This window comes from Chaetodon auriga, chromosome 14, assembly GCF_051107435.1.
Source record: "Chaetodon auriga isolate fChaAug3 chromosome 14, fChaAug3.hap1, whole genome shotgun sequence".
Taxonomy (NCBI): domain Eukaryota; kingdom Metazoa; phylum Chordata; class Actinopteri; order Chaetodontiformes; family Chaetodontidae; genus Chaetodon; species Chaetodon auriga.
The window spans coordinates 3,388,716-3,405,132 of record NC_135087.1 but is presented as its reverse complement, the minus strand read 5'-3'; the positions used below and the strand labels follow the sequence as shown (position 1 = coordinate 3,405,132).

Below are 16,417 nucleotides of genomic sequence, written 5' to 3'. Positions count from 1 at the left end.
TGATTGTGTTTCCCAATGGAAAATGTTCAATAAGGTCCCCTCTTACGGCCTTTCTTTGTCTCCACACACCACACTGTGCCTGACAGGTAGGCGACGGTGTATCGATGCGACTAAAACACACTGCAGCCAGCGGACTCGAGCAGCCTGACGTGATCCTCTGAACGCTGTCGACCAGCCGAGCCAGCGCTCGGGCTGAATCATGCAGAAAGTGATAGCTTTGTATGCGTCATCACGTCCCAAAGAAGGGTGCGAAGTGGGCCCTTCACCTAGATAAAGCTCCACGGCCAGTAAAACACAGATGATTTGTACTGAGGGGCTCAGCGTCGGAGTATATGTCGTTTAGCAGATACTTTTATCCACCGACTGACACTATCGTGAATGCATGCCTGGACCCTGAGAGATGCAAACCCCGAGGCCTGCCAGCGCCGCGCTCAGCTGGAGAGGATTATGAGCCATCTGATACGTGGAAGCCGCCATACCGGCGACGATTCCACAATCCAGGAAAGGCCTGAGAAAACCTTCTAAGACAAATGAGCACATTTAGTTTCTACTTCCTTTGATTTGGAGGACAAACTTAAGCTAACGGCAAGTCTTTTAGAAGAAGCCTTGATTATATTCTAAATGAAGAAAGCAGGAGAAGAAATCCTTTTCTGGATGTGCTGCTCTCACCTGTAGGAGATGTTGAAGCCGGTCAGGTTGTAGGCAGCGTCACTGAAGAAGTGCAGGAGGGCGTAGCCTGACTGAGACACCACCTCCGGGACTGTCTCGTTCCCATAACGCTCAGGAACGATCAGACCGCTGAAACAACAACACAAACGTGACATTCAACAGAATTTTTTTAACCATTTAGACACATTTCACTCCAGCGTTGAGATGCATTAGGCAGCCAGAAAAATTGGAGGGTTTAGTAACTGTTGTAAATCCTGTTGGTCCACTTCTCTCCAGTCAAAGCACCAGTCGACGTACCTGAAAGCAGCGAGGAGGGGGGCGTAAATGGAGTCTCCGTCGTACACGTAAAGGTGGTCCCAGCTGCACTCTGTGGCAAAGTGGTTGAACCGTAATCGGAGCACGGTGTTCGGCCTGGAAAACACGCACAAGCACAGGAAAACTATGGGAACCTCTGCATGCGTCGGCCATTAGAAGTCTGTCTTTGCATCAGAATAAGCTCAAGAATCAAGAACTGGATGCACTGATGCACCGAAACCAGTGTTTTTCTAAAGGAGCGCAAACACAGAGCTTGTGACACAGTTGGTTTGATTGCATGTTGGTCCAACAAGCGGACTTTTGTAGCTTTGACAGATCCAACCACCCAAAACCTTTTATTTAATGTTTGTGGTCAAGCGGTGCGTTTTTTTTAAACACAGCAGGTCCAACTCTGAAGGAGCAGACGAGCCCGGGGAACACGAACAATGCAGCAGCTTATTTTCTATTTGTTGGCCTTAAATTCTTTCCAAGACAAGAACCACTTCTTAACTTCAAACTGATAAACTGTATTTACAAGACGGAGCACTAACTGTGTGAAAATGAGGAGATCTGGTGACTTTCCTGCTTTGAATTCCACCTTAACAACTAATTTACATCACTTGTTAAATACGAAGTGTCAATATTTGAAGAAAAAACACACAACTTCATGCTCGTTCACGCTCACCTGAGCTGCACACAAAGTTAGTTTCACTAACTAAACAGGGCGACTGCAGAACGAAATGCCCACATGAGCAGAATAAAAGGTCAGTAATTAACCAGGTGATATGGTGGAAACATTCACCACCTGCAGCAAAACAAGAGCAGCAGCGTCGTGCTGGAAACGTCCCCCTGGTGCCAGTTCTGCATGAAACCACAGAGCAAATCATGGAAAATTAATAGAAGTCTAATAGTCTGATATTCAATTTAATAAATCCAAAGAACTTAAATCAAATGTAACCAGCTATGAAGTCCAGCTGTTAAGGGCAATAAAGCATATTGTATTGCATCATGTCACAAACATACGCTGCGTCCAAGGCTGCACAACAGGACAAAAAACAGGCTCATTTAATCATTTCTTCATTGAAGACGTTCATGAGATTCTTAAGTCTCCAAATTCAGTTAATATCCCGAAAGGAAATCATTCAAAAGGGGAGGAAAGAACACAAAGGCCCATTTAGGGCACTGACAGCGAGGGCACAAAATATCCACAAAATGTTATGAATAGTCACATTTTTCTCCTCACAATTTCATTTATCCCCGATATTTCCTCCCTCCCCTTGCAGAGATGTAAACGGAGGGATGGCAGCAGCCCCGAGGTTCAATTAAAAGAGGGGACATGTGACCAATAAATTGAGAATCAAAAGGGAGGACTGGAGAGATGTGTCACTGACGTCTGAGCGCGGCGCCGGAGCACATGACACGGCCACATCTTGCTCCTCAGTCGGTGAAGTCACTCCAGGCCAGCGTGGACGGATTCAACACACTGAGCTGGAGAGGAAGCGTGGAGTGACCGTGTGTCCGAGGCTTATGAGAGCCCTCCTACGCGTCCTCGTCATTTTGATGCATACAGCGCACGTGTCGCTCAGAATGGGCTCCAGGCAGCACGTAAACCTGACATCAGCGTGTAACGAAAACGCTGGACGACAGGGTGTCTCAGCCGTCCAGGAACGAGGAGGTCAGGAGTTCAAGACCCCGTAACATCTACACGTCCTGTCGAGGAGAACGCGAGCGTGACCTGCCGAGCCCCGACCGAGCCGGCGGCGGTTAATCCCCCTGAACGAGAGCGTTGGCGAAATGCCTGAAATGGAAATGTAATCAAAGAGTTTATGGTTCAGATGAGCTGACGGCCAAAAAAAATGGAGAGTCATCGCTCTTAATCGATGCTCTGTGGCGTGTTTATGCTGACTGAAACAACGGAGGAGGAGCACAGACTTTCTCACGGTTACTCAGCCGCTCATTTCCATCCATCATCTGTACTGTAAACTCCCGATGCTGGTCGGCTCTCGTCGAAGAGCCTCATCATGAGCAAAGATTTCACCGCAGCCTTGCTTTTCACATCAACTGTCTCAAGGTTTCAGGAATCCGTCCTCAGCCTTTTCTCTCCATGGAGCCAATAAAAGCCTATCGCCTCCATGTAGTGTGTCTACGGTCTTTGTTTTGGCTTCTTAGCAGAGCAGATGTGAAGGGTTTTTGGCTCAGGATGATACACGCAGCAAAGACGTTTAACCACCCCGAAAGATCATCTGAAAAATCTATTTCTGTTACTTTTGGATCGCAACATGTTTAAACCGTCTGGACAGAAAATCCAACATTGTGAGCAGTTGTCAGGATCATGTTGTCCTGTCCTGATCTGGGACGTCCCCCCCGGTGCTGGATCTGCGCTCTACTTACTGTCCCTCGATCAGCCAGGTGCACTTGGTCTTGTACTTATAGTTTCCTGGACCGTCAGTCAGATAACCCGAGGGCCCCGTCAACCTGGAAGACAGAAAGGACGGGACAGTTTTAGTCTAGACAGGCTGAAATCCTGGAGACTGCGTCCTCTGCTGCCGGTCTGGGTGCGACGTGATGCGGCAGGTATGGACTGAGACCTGAATCTCCCACAATCCCAGCAAAGATCAGCAAGAGAATTGCAGATTCCATGCAAAAAAACCCCAATGTTATTCAACCTCAGTGATATGAAATAGAAGAATTAGAAGCTGTAACAAGCAAATATTTGGTATTTTTTAGCCACATTAGCAGAGCGCCTGCAGGGGCTCTTTGGTCCAGGCTGAAATATGTGAACAGCTGCAGAACTGATTGTCGTGAAATCTGGTTCAGGGTGAATATTCCTGATTGTTCTTCCATTGGCATCATTAGGTCTTATAGTTTAATACCAAACGCCTGCAAAGCTGCTGACATCCCCACAAGTTTCAGCTCCTGAGTCATGCTCGCAGGCGCTCGTGTTAGCATTAGCATTTAGTTCAAAGCACCGCTGTGCCTAATGGAAGCGTCACAGAGCCGCTAGCATGGCTGTGGACTCTTAAGTCTTGTTATCTGACAAACTATTAAACTGAGAAATCGATTTGGCAGAATAGGAATCAGTTATTCGTTAAACAAAAAGCTCTCTGTTTCCAGCGTCTCAGATGTGAGGCCTGCTGTTTTTATGCCACTGTGACGTCAGCATTTCTCACTTCATACTCAAAACTAATCCATCCATCCATCTTCTATACCGCCTGTCCCTTTCGGGGTTGCGGGGGGGATGGAGCCTTTCCCAGCTGTCAACAGGCGAGAGGCGGGGTACACCATGAACCCTCGACCGCCAGTCGATTGCAGGGCAACATATAGAGACAGACAACCAGTCACACTCACACCTAAGGACAATTTAGTCACCAATTAACCGAATGAGCATGTTTTTGGTCTGTGGGAGGAAGAGAGAACCCACGCATGCACGGGAAGAACATGCAAACGCTCACACAGAAAGGCCCTGCCCGACCCGGGGATCGAACTGGCGACCTTCTTGCTGTGAGGCACGCGCACTACCTGCTGGTTTAATGAATAATTCGATCAGCAGCCCTAAGTGTCATTTATCTCTTATCAGCTCCAGAATACTGGTCAAGGTCAGCTCAGTAAACCAAAAAACAGGCTTCAGGTCATAATCAAAGGCTGTGCGGCACATGTTCAAATATTCAGGTTGCATTTTCTAACGTTCTGCAGTGACGCCACAGAAACCATTACGCACGCACAACACTGTTACACAAGAGGCAGCGGGCCGAGCGGAGACGGCGCAGGTAAACACTAACTTCTGCCACTTCACTTCTACGTTTGGTGCAGCTTTGGCGGTTGAGCGAGCAGCGAACGGGACAGCTGAAGGGCTGAGAATGATTAAACCTCGCAGCAAATTATTATCCGAGGCGGACGCCGCGACAGGCGGCCGCAAACGCTGTAATGGCACAGTACGGCGCCCGGCCTCTGTAATTGCCTGATCAATTCCAGCTTGATGACACAGCAGCACAGAGGAGCTGAATCACACAGGGGACACTTAGATGCTGTCAGACATTGTATGATTACTGATGTAGGTCTCTGGGTGCGATGACTCTGCGAACACACCCAGTCACAGCGCTGTTCCAAAACAGTTTCAGAGTGAAGTCTACAGAGAGAGCAGCAGAGGAAACACTCCTCCCCTGCACCGCCATGAAAATACCAGCCTGAAGACGCGTCGATAAGAGCTCAATGCTGGACATGTGAATTCACTTTTAGGTTTCTAACTCCACCACAAAAACAGGAAGCTGCTCTTTCACAATTCAGCTCACTAATGATGAAATATGATTCGATGTTGATAGAAATCATACGCTGAACTTGTGGGGAAATCCCTGCTGTGTATTCTTCTTTGCATCTAGGCAACAAGCGTCCTAAAACTTCTTGTTATTGCAAACTTTAGCCTGAAACCATAGCGGCTGCGGCGCGGGCCAGCAGCCCCAGCTGCGTGGGCTGGGCGGCTCAAGGTCCAAGGCCAAGGGTGTTGAGATTTTCATGACGGCGGCAGAGGCCAAACACATGACTCCATACTGCAATAACGCTCCTCTGCTATCTCCGCACTGGAAGGACTCGTTCTTTAGCTCAGATGACTTAGAGTCAGCGTATCAGCCAATGAAGTGTTTTACCACCAAACAGATAGCGAATCCCTCTCTGCAGCGCTCTGCTGAACGCTGCTGGCTCTCTCTTTGTACTCTAAGTGTTTAAAGAGAGCAGTTTCACCCAGGCCTTTTAACGTGGTGAGGTCTCAGCGGTTAGCTAACGAGTACACTAACGATGTAATTACAGATCTCTCAGTGCTAATACAGCACAGGTCTGCGGGGACTCTCAGCTCTCCCAGCTAGCAGAAAAACAGAGCTCCCTCAGAGGATCAGAGGCTCCAGACTCACCTGAAGCCAACACAGCACAACACAGCACCGCCGTCAACACTGCTACAACCAGAGCTCTGAGACGACAAGAGAGTGACCACTGACAGAACAGCTACATTCACTTAGTGCTAAACAAACACTGGCTGTGGATGCAAACAGGGACAGAGTTTCAGACAAACGTTCCTCGTCTGGTCGTATCTCAGCGGGCAGACGGTTTAAATCGCCACCTGAAACTTTTGCTGCCGTCCAAGTACGGTGGAGGTTAATGGAATTTCCTTTGTGGTGCTTAAAGTGTTGAAACATGACATCTGAACAACGACTCAGCGATGTCTGTCTTTCCAGAAACAACGTGTGAGTCTGAGGTCTGTGGACGTATTTCCCGAGAAAAGACGAGCTGCTGCTGACTTATATAAACCTTTTTTTAATGAAAAAACATTCCATAAAGTGAGTTTTTAAAAGCACAGCCCTCAGCACCTGGTGACACGGTGTTATAATAAGCCACTGGGAGAAGTTTTATGGTCATTTACAAGAGCGAGAAAGTACAAAAACATGGTCGACTTCACCCTTCATGGGTTTATTATGGTGGAGCACATAAAGGGCCCTTAAAGGACAGCGGTCTGTGCCAGGAACACATCTGGGACCGAAACAGGAGCTGAGCTAGACCAACACTCTTGTTAAAACCTGAATTACCACCTTTCTGTTGTTCGCCTCCACCAACCACATGGCTGTCCAGACTCATTTAACACATGTGGAGCAGACTTTGTGAATCACGTCCGGTGAGAAACATGCCGTCTTCAATTTATCTATTAATACTTCAAGTTTAGAAAGCATGTTTTTTCCTGATATACAGATGTGTTTTTGAATTGCAAATGAAATGTGATGATGATTTACTTCATTATCACATGTAAAATTAAATCACTGTGTTACTCAAAACTGCTGCTGCAGCTCCCGCTCCACCTGTTGTTAAACAAATGGCAGCTAATTCATCACAGAGAATATTCAAGCTGCCATCTGGCTGAGCGGCTTCCAGCGTGGCCCGTCGGAACAACTTTAAAACAGTAAAATTAGCGGGAACCACATTCTTCCTGGAAGGCGGCCGATAACTCTGAACACGTTGGGAGGATCAACGGTAGCGTGGAGTTCTGCTTAACGAGCTGACACATGTAAACGCAGCACGGACACAGAAATCCAAAGCAGAAACGATGTTCATTAAAGAGAAGAGGTCAGAAACGTCCTGGGACAAAGAACGAGCCGGCCCGTCCTTCCTGTCGTTAGACGCAGCAGAGCCTTGCATTCGCCCAACGGTCTGCAAACGGCGAAGCGGCGCAGCACGAGAGCGCAGAAACCAGGATTTCTGGTTCAAAAGGCGACAACAGTCTGGTTCGGTGGCACAGACTGGAGGCGTAAAGAGCTCCGACTGCCCGAGCGGACGTCCAAAAGCTGCTGATGTGAGACTTTAAATCAATTAGGGGAAAATTACAGACATGATTTTGCTCATGTTCGCAGAAAGAGACTTAATTTTAAAACTATTTCTGAGGGACACCATGAAGCATCACCAATCAGGATTTAGGGTCTACAGCAACACACAAAACAAGCACTGAAAAACCACCAGATGCTGTAATCAACAATAAATCTGCCGTCCTCCCTCGTTAATGCGGCTGAGCCAAAACATTTAAGAGATACATAAGATGACAGAAGATGATATAAAGTCGCTCAGCAGCAGCCGCGGAGGAGGAGGAGGAGGAGGAGAGCCGTGAATCCACAAAGGCTGCGTACCCAAAACATGCTCATGAAGCTACAAGGCAGTTATATTGTGTAATAAATATTTGAGAAATTTTTAGCAGTGGCTGTCTTCCAAGCTCCTGTGCTTTCACACCTCGGTGTTTTGCTCGAGTTAGAGTTGCACTCTGATGAGAGCTTTTCTTAAATGTACAAAATGACCCTTTGGCCAGCCTTAAAGTGCCTGCAGACTCGTGCGTCTGCACAGACCAAATGATAGCAGCTGATATCCAGCATCACAGACATGCTGAGTGAGGTTTACTGATGCCACCTTTCAGGAGCTCTGCACTGGCATTCAGAGTTTTTCAGCCGCCGTGGCCTTTCTGCACAGTCGTACGCACTTCCATCCTCTAAAGCTTCCTAAACTGTGGGGTGGCTGTGGAGAGCGGTGGGACAAATTTCTCTGCTTCTGCATCAGTAAGCTGGAAAAGAACACATCAGTAGTGCAGCAGTGGGGACCATTAGTGTCTGCAGAGGGCAGGCAGGCTGCTCGCTCAGCGGGGCCTTCAGTGAAGCGAGGTCAGCCTCCAAACAGGAGACGGCAACACAGCGAGCGGTGAAACTGCGAAACTGAAAACACCGAAACCGACGTCGCTCTCAGGCCGGGACGAACGAATCCGCCGTGCACCGGTGGATGAGGCGTCGCTGATGGAGATTCAAGATTCAAACTGAGGCTGAAACAGTTAGAGGATTAAAGGTGCGCCGCAGAAACGCCGAAACACGATCCAGCCACCGCTTCACACTTCAGCACTGAATGACAGAGGCGGTGACAGGTTGAGAAATACAACAACGCACTGAGAACATCCACGTTGGCCGGATGCTGTCACTTCATGAGCTGGTTCAGAGCTGCACATTAGCTGCATTAGAAACTAAGGGAGGCAGAGTTGGTGTCAGGACAGGCGCGACGGAGGCTTGATGTGAACAAGGCATTCATTCACCGCCCCGTCCCACAGATCTCCACGACGACTAAAAAAGCAAATTGATCCAAGCAAGAGCTCCATCTCACACTGATAAGAAACAGCGCTGTCGCGTGTCTTTGCGACTCTTTGTGGCAAAAAGACTAAAGCTGCTTTTGTAGCAGTAATCTGATCAGCATGAACGTTAGATACAGTTCAGCCTTTTTGGCGACTGTCACGGAAACTAAAAGTCAGTCTGCACCCTGGTTTGGTTTGAGCGTATCCAAAAATACAGTCAGTCATTTCAGTTCCAGCCCGACTCTAAAAAAGGGACGCTGAGTAAAACATAAATAAAACAGAGTGAGAGAACTTCCTTTTTGACATCTACTTAATTCAAAACAGCACAGAGTCAATATGTTGAATGTCTGAGCTCATCAGCTTCATTGATTTTTGTAAATATCTGCTTATTCTGAATCTGATGCAACAACACGTTTCACAGACTGGGGAAGATGTGGAACGCTCCAAAAAACACCTGTTTGGATCATTCCACAGGTAAACAGGCTCACTGGTCACAGGTGAGAAGATCATGATTGGGTATGAAAGGGGCATCCTGGAAAGGCTCAGTCGTTCACAGCGAGGATGGAGCGAGGGTCACCTCTAGGTGAACACATGAAGACTTCAGAAAACTGCTGTCACAGTGTGATTAGAAATGACTGATTCTGGTATTACTGAAGTTTTTTTTGAGACTTTTTTGGAATCGGGGTCGTACCTGTCCACTCGTCATGATCGGTATTCGCCGATGTGACTGAGGAGAGGCAGCTTCTCCTCAGCTCTCTGAGATAGCTCCTTAAACTCCTGCTGAAATCAGCCACGTCTGCTTGCCTGGTGCTAATGTTATCATCACGTATGATTTCTCCCTCGCTGATGGACGTGATGCTCGGCTGGGTAGCGGAGGCACTCGTGCGTAGCGTCAAATCCACGGCTTTCCTGGAGCTGCAGCGCGTGTTGTGCACAATCGTACTGCAGCCAGTGTTTGCAGCCTGACTTGAAATCGTCATTTTACAGACATCATAACGAGCACGGCTCTCTTTGGACCGCCGTGACTCCCTGTTGCAAGCCTCCAGCAGCGTAGACGCATGACTTTGAATTCATTGTTCTGCAATAAGACACTGTCAGAATCACATCAGCGTCGATAAAAGGAAGTGAGCTTGGAGTCACACGGTTGTGATGGTTCTCGATTCCCGTCCCGACACATGTGTGCTCATTGTTGTAGATATGAACAAGCTCAGAACACATGCAGACAGGCAGAGGCATCAACCTCCTCCAAGCTACAACCCACAACAAGCCTTCTTCAACTCATCCATCAGCTTTAACACTGTTAGACACGTGCGTTTCTATTTCTAAATTAAAAGCATGTGAGCATCAGAAGGATCATATCAACAACATGGTCATAAGGAAAAAACACTTCATTTCCCCTCACACGACATTCGTCAAAATTACGAGCAACAGTTAATGGTTAAGCTGCGGTGAACCTGATAAAAGAAGCTTTTCAGATGCTGTTTTACTGTTTTTAGCTTCTGAGGATCAACAACAAAAGCGAGCCGACCAACAAGTCTGAATCAACAACAACACGGATGATTTTCCCCGGACTGACGGACCATTAACGACCTCACAGCGCAGGTGTGACTGATGCAGGGGCTGGACTTCAGCTGTCCAATAAGACTTTAAAAGGTCCTCTAATGGGACGGAACTAAATCTTTGATGTTTCTGCTTCCATCTCAGTTTAATGGGGTGAACAAACTTTCATTTATGAGTATCAAAGCATTGAAAGTTTATATTGAGGGGATCCCCGGCGGCCTGGGGGTCTAAGGCGCCAACCACGAGCTGCCATGTGCTCTGCTCGAATCCAGCCAGAGACATCCACGTCTCTCTCTCTCTCTCTCTCTCTCTCTCTCTCTCTCTCTCTCTCTCTCTCTCTGTCCTCGTCTTCTGTCATCTCTCCGCTGTCAGCGCTCTAACAAAAGGCATAAAAAGCCCAAAAAATAGCAGAAACAACAACAAAAGAACAACTGCATGTGAAAAAAATCATCATCAGCAGCAGCAGCTCTGTTGCCTCTGAGCTACTTTTTACCAAAGAAACAGTCCCTGTAAGAGCTGGACTGTCCAGAGTAACGGACACACCGTCTCTAAAGAGAGACGCTGCTGTTTTCCAATGCTGTGAGCGCCACTCAGTTCCACCAGGATGGAGGCATACATCTCAGACACACGGGCATCCATGTCTGAGGCTGAACACCACCAGAAGCAAACATCTGCATTCATCTCTTAAGCTGCTGTTTGTTTAAATATTGCAATATTAATTTCACCATAATGTCCAGCCCATCTCATCTCATGGAACCACGAGTTCAAAACATCCTCAGATGAAACAGAAAACCTCTTTCTGATGCTATAAAACAACAAAACACACTCGTCTGTCTCTGTGCCCCCTCCTTCGTGTTGATTTTGGCCCTCGCGGTTAGCCGGGGCTCCATCTTGGCACGACCCTGCCACAGAAAGCTGCTTTTACCGGCATTAAGCCGGCCTTGTATGGTAGCATTGTCTGTATGCTAAACACGGCCTCAGACCACCGCGGGCTCTCCCCGAAAAACTATCGGCCCTTTGACCACGTTAACAAAACAGCACGGCCTTGATTCCTGAGTGCCGGATCACACGCTGAAGGTTTGCCATTCCACTTAATGACAATTAGCCTGAAGGGGTGACGTAGCTCCAAAATCAGTGATAATGCTGCGTCCTGCTGAAGTTTGAGCTGACAGACATTACAGTGTAGGTCAGTGGCCTGCTGTTATTATTGAAGTCCAGGGTCAAACTCACTCGTCTGGCAGACGGGCAGAAACCGCAGCCTCTCTGATGGCACCGGCCTCCATTTTTCTACACAATACAGCTTTCGAATATAAACGGACAATTAAACGCCGGCGTGCTTCTTTTAAAACAAGTTTGGAAGCGAAGACAAAGTTTGCAGCCACAGAAAAAAAAAACTCAGCTTTAATAATCTCCACAGGGACGTTCCGCCTCTGCATCTGGACCCGTGGTCAGCGTTACAGCGGCGTCCAGGAGCTAACTGGAGCTTTAAGGGCCAGCGAGTGCAACAGCTGGAGTATCATTAATGCCTCATATGCATATGCTCAGGGAACTGCAGCGTGCAGAGCCACGCAAAGACGGCTGCGACTGACGACTGTTTTCATGATCAACCGATTGGGTTTTTTTTAGAATAAGCAATAAATTAAGTCCAAAAACAGTGAAGCGTGCCCATTCCCATGTTTCACTGGCATTTTTATGTCCACACAGAGCAATTTACAGCGAAATAAAAGCAACAAATCCTCACATTTATTAATCCATCATCGAATCCGCTGAATGTTTTCTCTCAATCAACAAATCCAGAAGCTCGCAGGCTTCTTCTGTTTGTTCTGTCCAACATCTGTCCACTTTACAGTACACTGAAGTCAATAGGTGGACTTTAGCACTAACCTACTTAGATTTCTCTCCACACACACTCACACACACACACAGTGGCAGAGATCAGCGGTTCAGCCTCTTGCTCAAGGACACTTCGAACAGCAGAGGCCAGAATAAAACCGCCAACCCTACGATTAATGGCCGGACCGCTCTGCAGTCCACCCAGCTCTCCATCAGAGCTACAGCGAGGCGTCACCAACAATCCAGTGATTGTTTAAAATAACAAACATCTGCACTTTCCAGCTTGTCCAGTGAGGACACCTACAGCTTTTCTTCATCTGTTATTCTTCAGGTTTTACAACCGTTTTAGGCTAAAGAAGCAGCTAGAAGATGACACCTTGGGCTCTGGGAACCTGTGAGGGGCAACAGTGCTTGTTTTCTAACTATTAATATACTCAATAACTGATAGGTGAAACTAATCTTTAAATGAATCAGTGATGAAGATGATCCTTGACAGCTGCCCACTCCAACCCAGACTGTCATGCAGCCAGTGGCCAGTCAGGATTTCCCACAGTGACAGACTGTTTCAGTTAATACCCGAGTCCAACGGGCTCCCAGGTTTTAACCACAACCAAGACGAGCGATTCCAGCCCATCCCTTCTGAAACATCAGAAGCTGAGCAGCCATTCAGCCTCCATTTCACCTGTCCAGATATGCTCTCGTCTGGGCTAACGTGCGTACAGTTCCAGCTTCCCTGTCCCTGACCACGGCCAAATATCAGAGGATGCATAACACTGCAGGCCTGCGTCCAGCTCTGCTTTACGACCTAGCAGGACGACGCTACGCTGAGACAGCACGACGGAGATTATCAAGTTACAAAAAGGAGGAAAAATGCCCTGGATCTCCTAAAAACAAGCATTTAGCCAAGGCCTGGCAATGAGGCACAACCTGACGCCACATTTTAGCTGCACTGACATGCTAGCTCATCACAATTTTGGAACGAGATCAGCTTACTAACAACCAAAAAAGAGGACAAGCAGAAGTATGACATTACAGTTCAACCCAGGAAATGACTTTTTGTTTTTTCTAGTTAAATGCTTACTTATGTCATCTTGGCAGGATGTGCAGAAGGAGGTCACAATCGTACAAACTGCGCAATTTCAATTCAATCATCATCCATTTTAAATAAATGAAGCTGTCACCAAGTGCTGCAGGTGCAGGACCATTTTCCCCTCAGCAGAACATCCCGAATACAAACTCCCGTAATGTTAAGTGACACTTTAATGGGCACAGAAAGCGAGACGAGCAGCACTGATTATCCGGATATTCTCATTAAATGACGATTGACACTTCTCGACTGCATGCTGCATTTGCCGTTACACAGCGCTCAGTGTCACTAGCCTACACAGAGCGCTAACAGAGACGCGCTCAGGAAGGGGGCGAGCGTGGTCACCTTCCTCCCACCTCTCAGATGTTTCCACGAGTTTGACCAACAGCTCTCACCCAGAAGGCTCAGCTGTAAAAACGCAGGCTGCTTTCAGCATGTGTGCATGCATATTTCCCACACTTTGACCCCTAGTTACTGTTGTTAGTGGATAACAGATATCTGAACACCACCCAGCCCTTTGGTTCAGAGCCACCCTGACAGCTGCTGGATGTCAGAGTCCAGTAAGGCTGGACAACACAAACAGTCTCACTGACAGGCCTGGTGAAGCAACAAAAAAAGCCCTGTTTTTGACTGCACCCTCGTCTTCGCTCCCTGCTGAGATCTGTTCACGAGAGGGGACGCTGCCAAGTCATCGTCCTCACAAGTACAAAGACAGGGACGACTGTCACCACGAGCCAGCTGGAAGTAAATACCTGGCGACGGTTGTATGAAAGCACAGACAGTCAAATTTAAGGATAGAGCGCGTGAATGTGGATTAATGCCAAACTGATGAGCCGATTAATCAATTACTACGACCTATGTGATAATCATTTCATCGTTAAGCTTTTTTTTTTTTTTGGTGGAAAGACACCAAACAGCCTCTGGTTACAGCTTTTACAAAGCTGCCTTTCTCTGTCATCTTAAACTGAACACTTTTGGGTTCAAGACAGAACAAGACAACATCTTCTAGTCCTCTGGGAAACTGCGCTGGGCATTCCTCACACTTCCTGACATTTTATCACCAAAACACTGACTAAAAGATGAGAAAGAAGAAGAGCAGAGACAGTTTCAGCCCGGCTGTGATTACAATAGATCCTAGAGTAACCCTTGTTGACAGGTGAGCACAGTCAGCACCTGGTGATGTGATGTGTACAAAAATGGGGGGATGTCACTTAGTTTGGTCACAATGCAACAGATCTAAATAACAAAAACAGTGAGACTAGTGTGGATTAAAAGCTCTGAGAGTCAGTATTATCCACCACATGCATCTTATCATAATAATCCAAATGAAGTACTCAGACCAGTCAGTATCTTTACAAACATATACTGCATTTTAACCAGGAAAACTGCGTCCTAATGGTAACGTTAGCAGCAGCAGTAGTAGTAGTAGTAGTAGTAGTAGTAGTAACGTTAGCAGACCGGGCTTCAAACGCCTCAGGTGTGCACTCTTAGCATCTCTTGATTAGCCGTCGAGGCTCTGAATTAGCAAACATTTGACCCAAAGCACAGCAGACGTACAGTCCACACACAGCCTGTGTCAGTGATAGGAGCAGCTTTATTCTGCCGTTTTCTCCGTACCTGAAGCGCCCTCCGCAGTGCTGGCATTGGTCCCCAACCCAGCCGGGGAAGCACACACAGTTGCCCGTCGCCGTGTTGCACTGGCCGTTCATACACGGTTTGTCGCATTCCTTCGCCTCGGTGAGGCCGGGCAGCCCGGAGAGCAGCCCGAGAACCGAGAGCAGGAGCGCGGTTGTCAGCATGAGCAGGCTACGGCCCCGGCCGGAGCCCGAGCAGGCCCGCCGTGTCGCCCCGTACATTCTCTCACAAAAGATGGCTGCTTGTGGCGGACGCTCCGCTGCTTCGGGGATATGGACTCAACGAGCTGCCCGTCGGCGTGGTTCCGTTTATCGAGCCTAAGTCACGCTTTCCCTGGGAGTAAGGTTTAGTGTCTTCGTTTAGGCTGCTCTTCGCTGGTCGCTTGGTTTACATCTTTCCTGTGATTCCGTTTCCCAGCGCCGCACCAAGCCGCATATTGACATCCAGAAGTGACGTTATGGCAACGGAAATGCGCAACCGGAGGGGGTCGAAGCGGGAGGGCTTTAAACTCTTATTTTGAAAACAGAGAACAAGCCCCGCCCCTTCGTGAGCTAGCATGTTAGCTTCTTTACGCAGTATTTTTTACTTTCGTCGGTTATTGCACAAATACTAAACATGATACTGGGGTTTGTGTCTATATCCACTCAAAGAAAAAATAACTGTCTACTATCTAGACTTTCTATATTTTATATTTAAGATAAAATGATTATTATATTAGCATTTAAACTCTCCCATGTTTAAATGCTAATCTCCCATGATGCTTTGGGAGGGAGGCTGTTGGTTAATGCTAACAAAATGACTGCTGAGATAAAATGATTTCTTGATCTTAAACTTAGTAGTTTCACTAAATAATCGTAACTCAATGGCCCCTTACACTTTTTCTTTCAAATGCGTCTTCTCATGGTCTTCAACAGCCAACACAACAAGTGAGCTACTTTCATGGATAAGATGTCAGTTTAATGACAATGGTGCAAACTGCATGAAGACCATGAGACGTGCTTGAAAGCTTAAGCTTGTCAGCAAATTTTATGTTAAGATGAAGAGAGACGGCAAGTATTTTGGCCCAAAACGCACATTGTGATAGTTTACATGTCAAAGGCTCTGTATGCTGATGAACACCCAGATGATTTTCATTATTTTCTGTAGTTAGACCTCTTCTCAGGACTGTGTAGGTGTGTGCTTGATTAACATGGAGAGTGGTAACTCACATAATTCCCATAAACACACATACGGGTGACAAAGGGAACACCAATATAAAGTGTCTTGCTGAGGTGATGGACCACCAGAGGGGTTTCAGTGCGCCTTAGCATCGATTCTACACGTGTCTCGGACTCATTTGGTGTTTTGATGATGGAGGTGGAGAACGCTGTCAAACAGGTTCGTCCACAAATTAACACAGGTATTTACCTGGGTGGAGATCTGGTGACTGTGAAGGCCGCGGCATGTGATTCACATCACTTTCATACTCACCAAACCATTCAGTGACACCTCGTGTCCTCTGGATGTGGGACATTATGATTGTGTTGATTCACAGGGACTCTGAGGGAGCAAGTGGATCCAAACCATGCAACAAGCCACCGGACCGCCGTTCTCTTGACGTCCACCACTCATGCACTCATGGAGAATATGGTGAAGGATGACTCATCTGACCAGATCACTTTTTCCCACATCTCTGTAGACCAGTGGATCTGGTTTGTGCACCACTG

General features: G+C 47.4%; 1 protein-coding gene across 1 annotated transcript in view; it reads right to left on the bottom strand.

Annotated features, from left to right (window-relative positions):
- The window catches only part of atrn (attractin), a 114,625-nt gene extending 99,444 nt beyond the window's left edge, over positions 1-15,181 (bottom strand). Inside the window, exons 1-4 of the mRNA XM_076748178.1 lie at positions 14,694-15,181; positions 3,355-3,438; positions 967-1,080; positions 670-798 (exon numbers count right to left, since the gene is read on the bottom strand). Coding sequence (XP_076604293.1) covers positions 670-798; positions 967-1,080; positions 3,355-3,438; positions 14,694-14,932 — 566 coding nt within the window. The 5' untranslated portion in view covers positions 14,933-15,181. The remainder of the gene's footprint in view (positions 1-669; positions 799-966; positions 1,081-3,354; positions 3,439-14,693) is intronic.
- Positions 15,182-16,417: the final 1,236 nt, after the last annotated feature.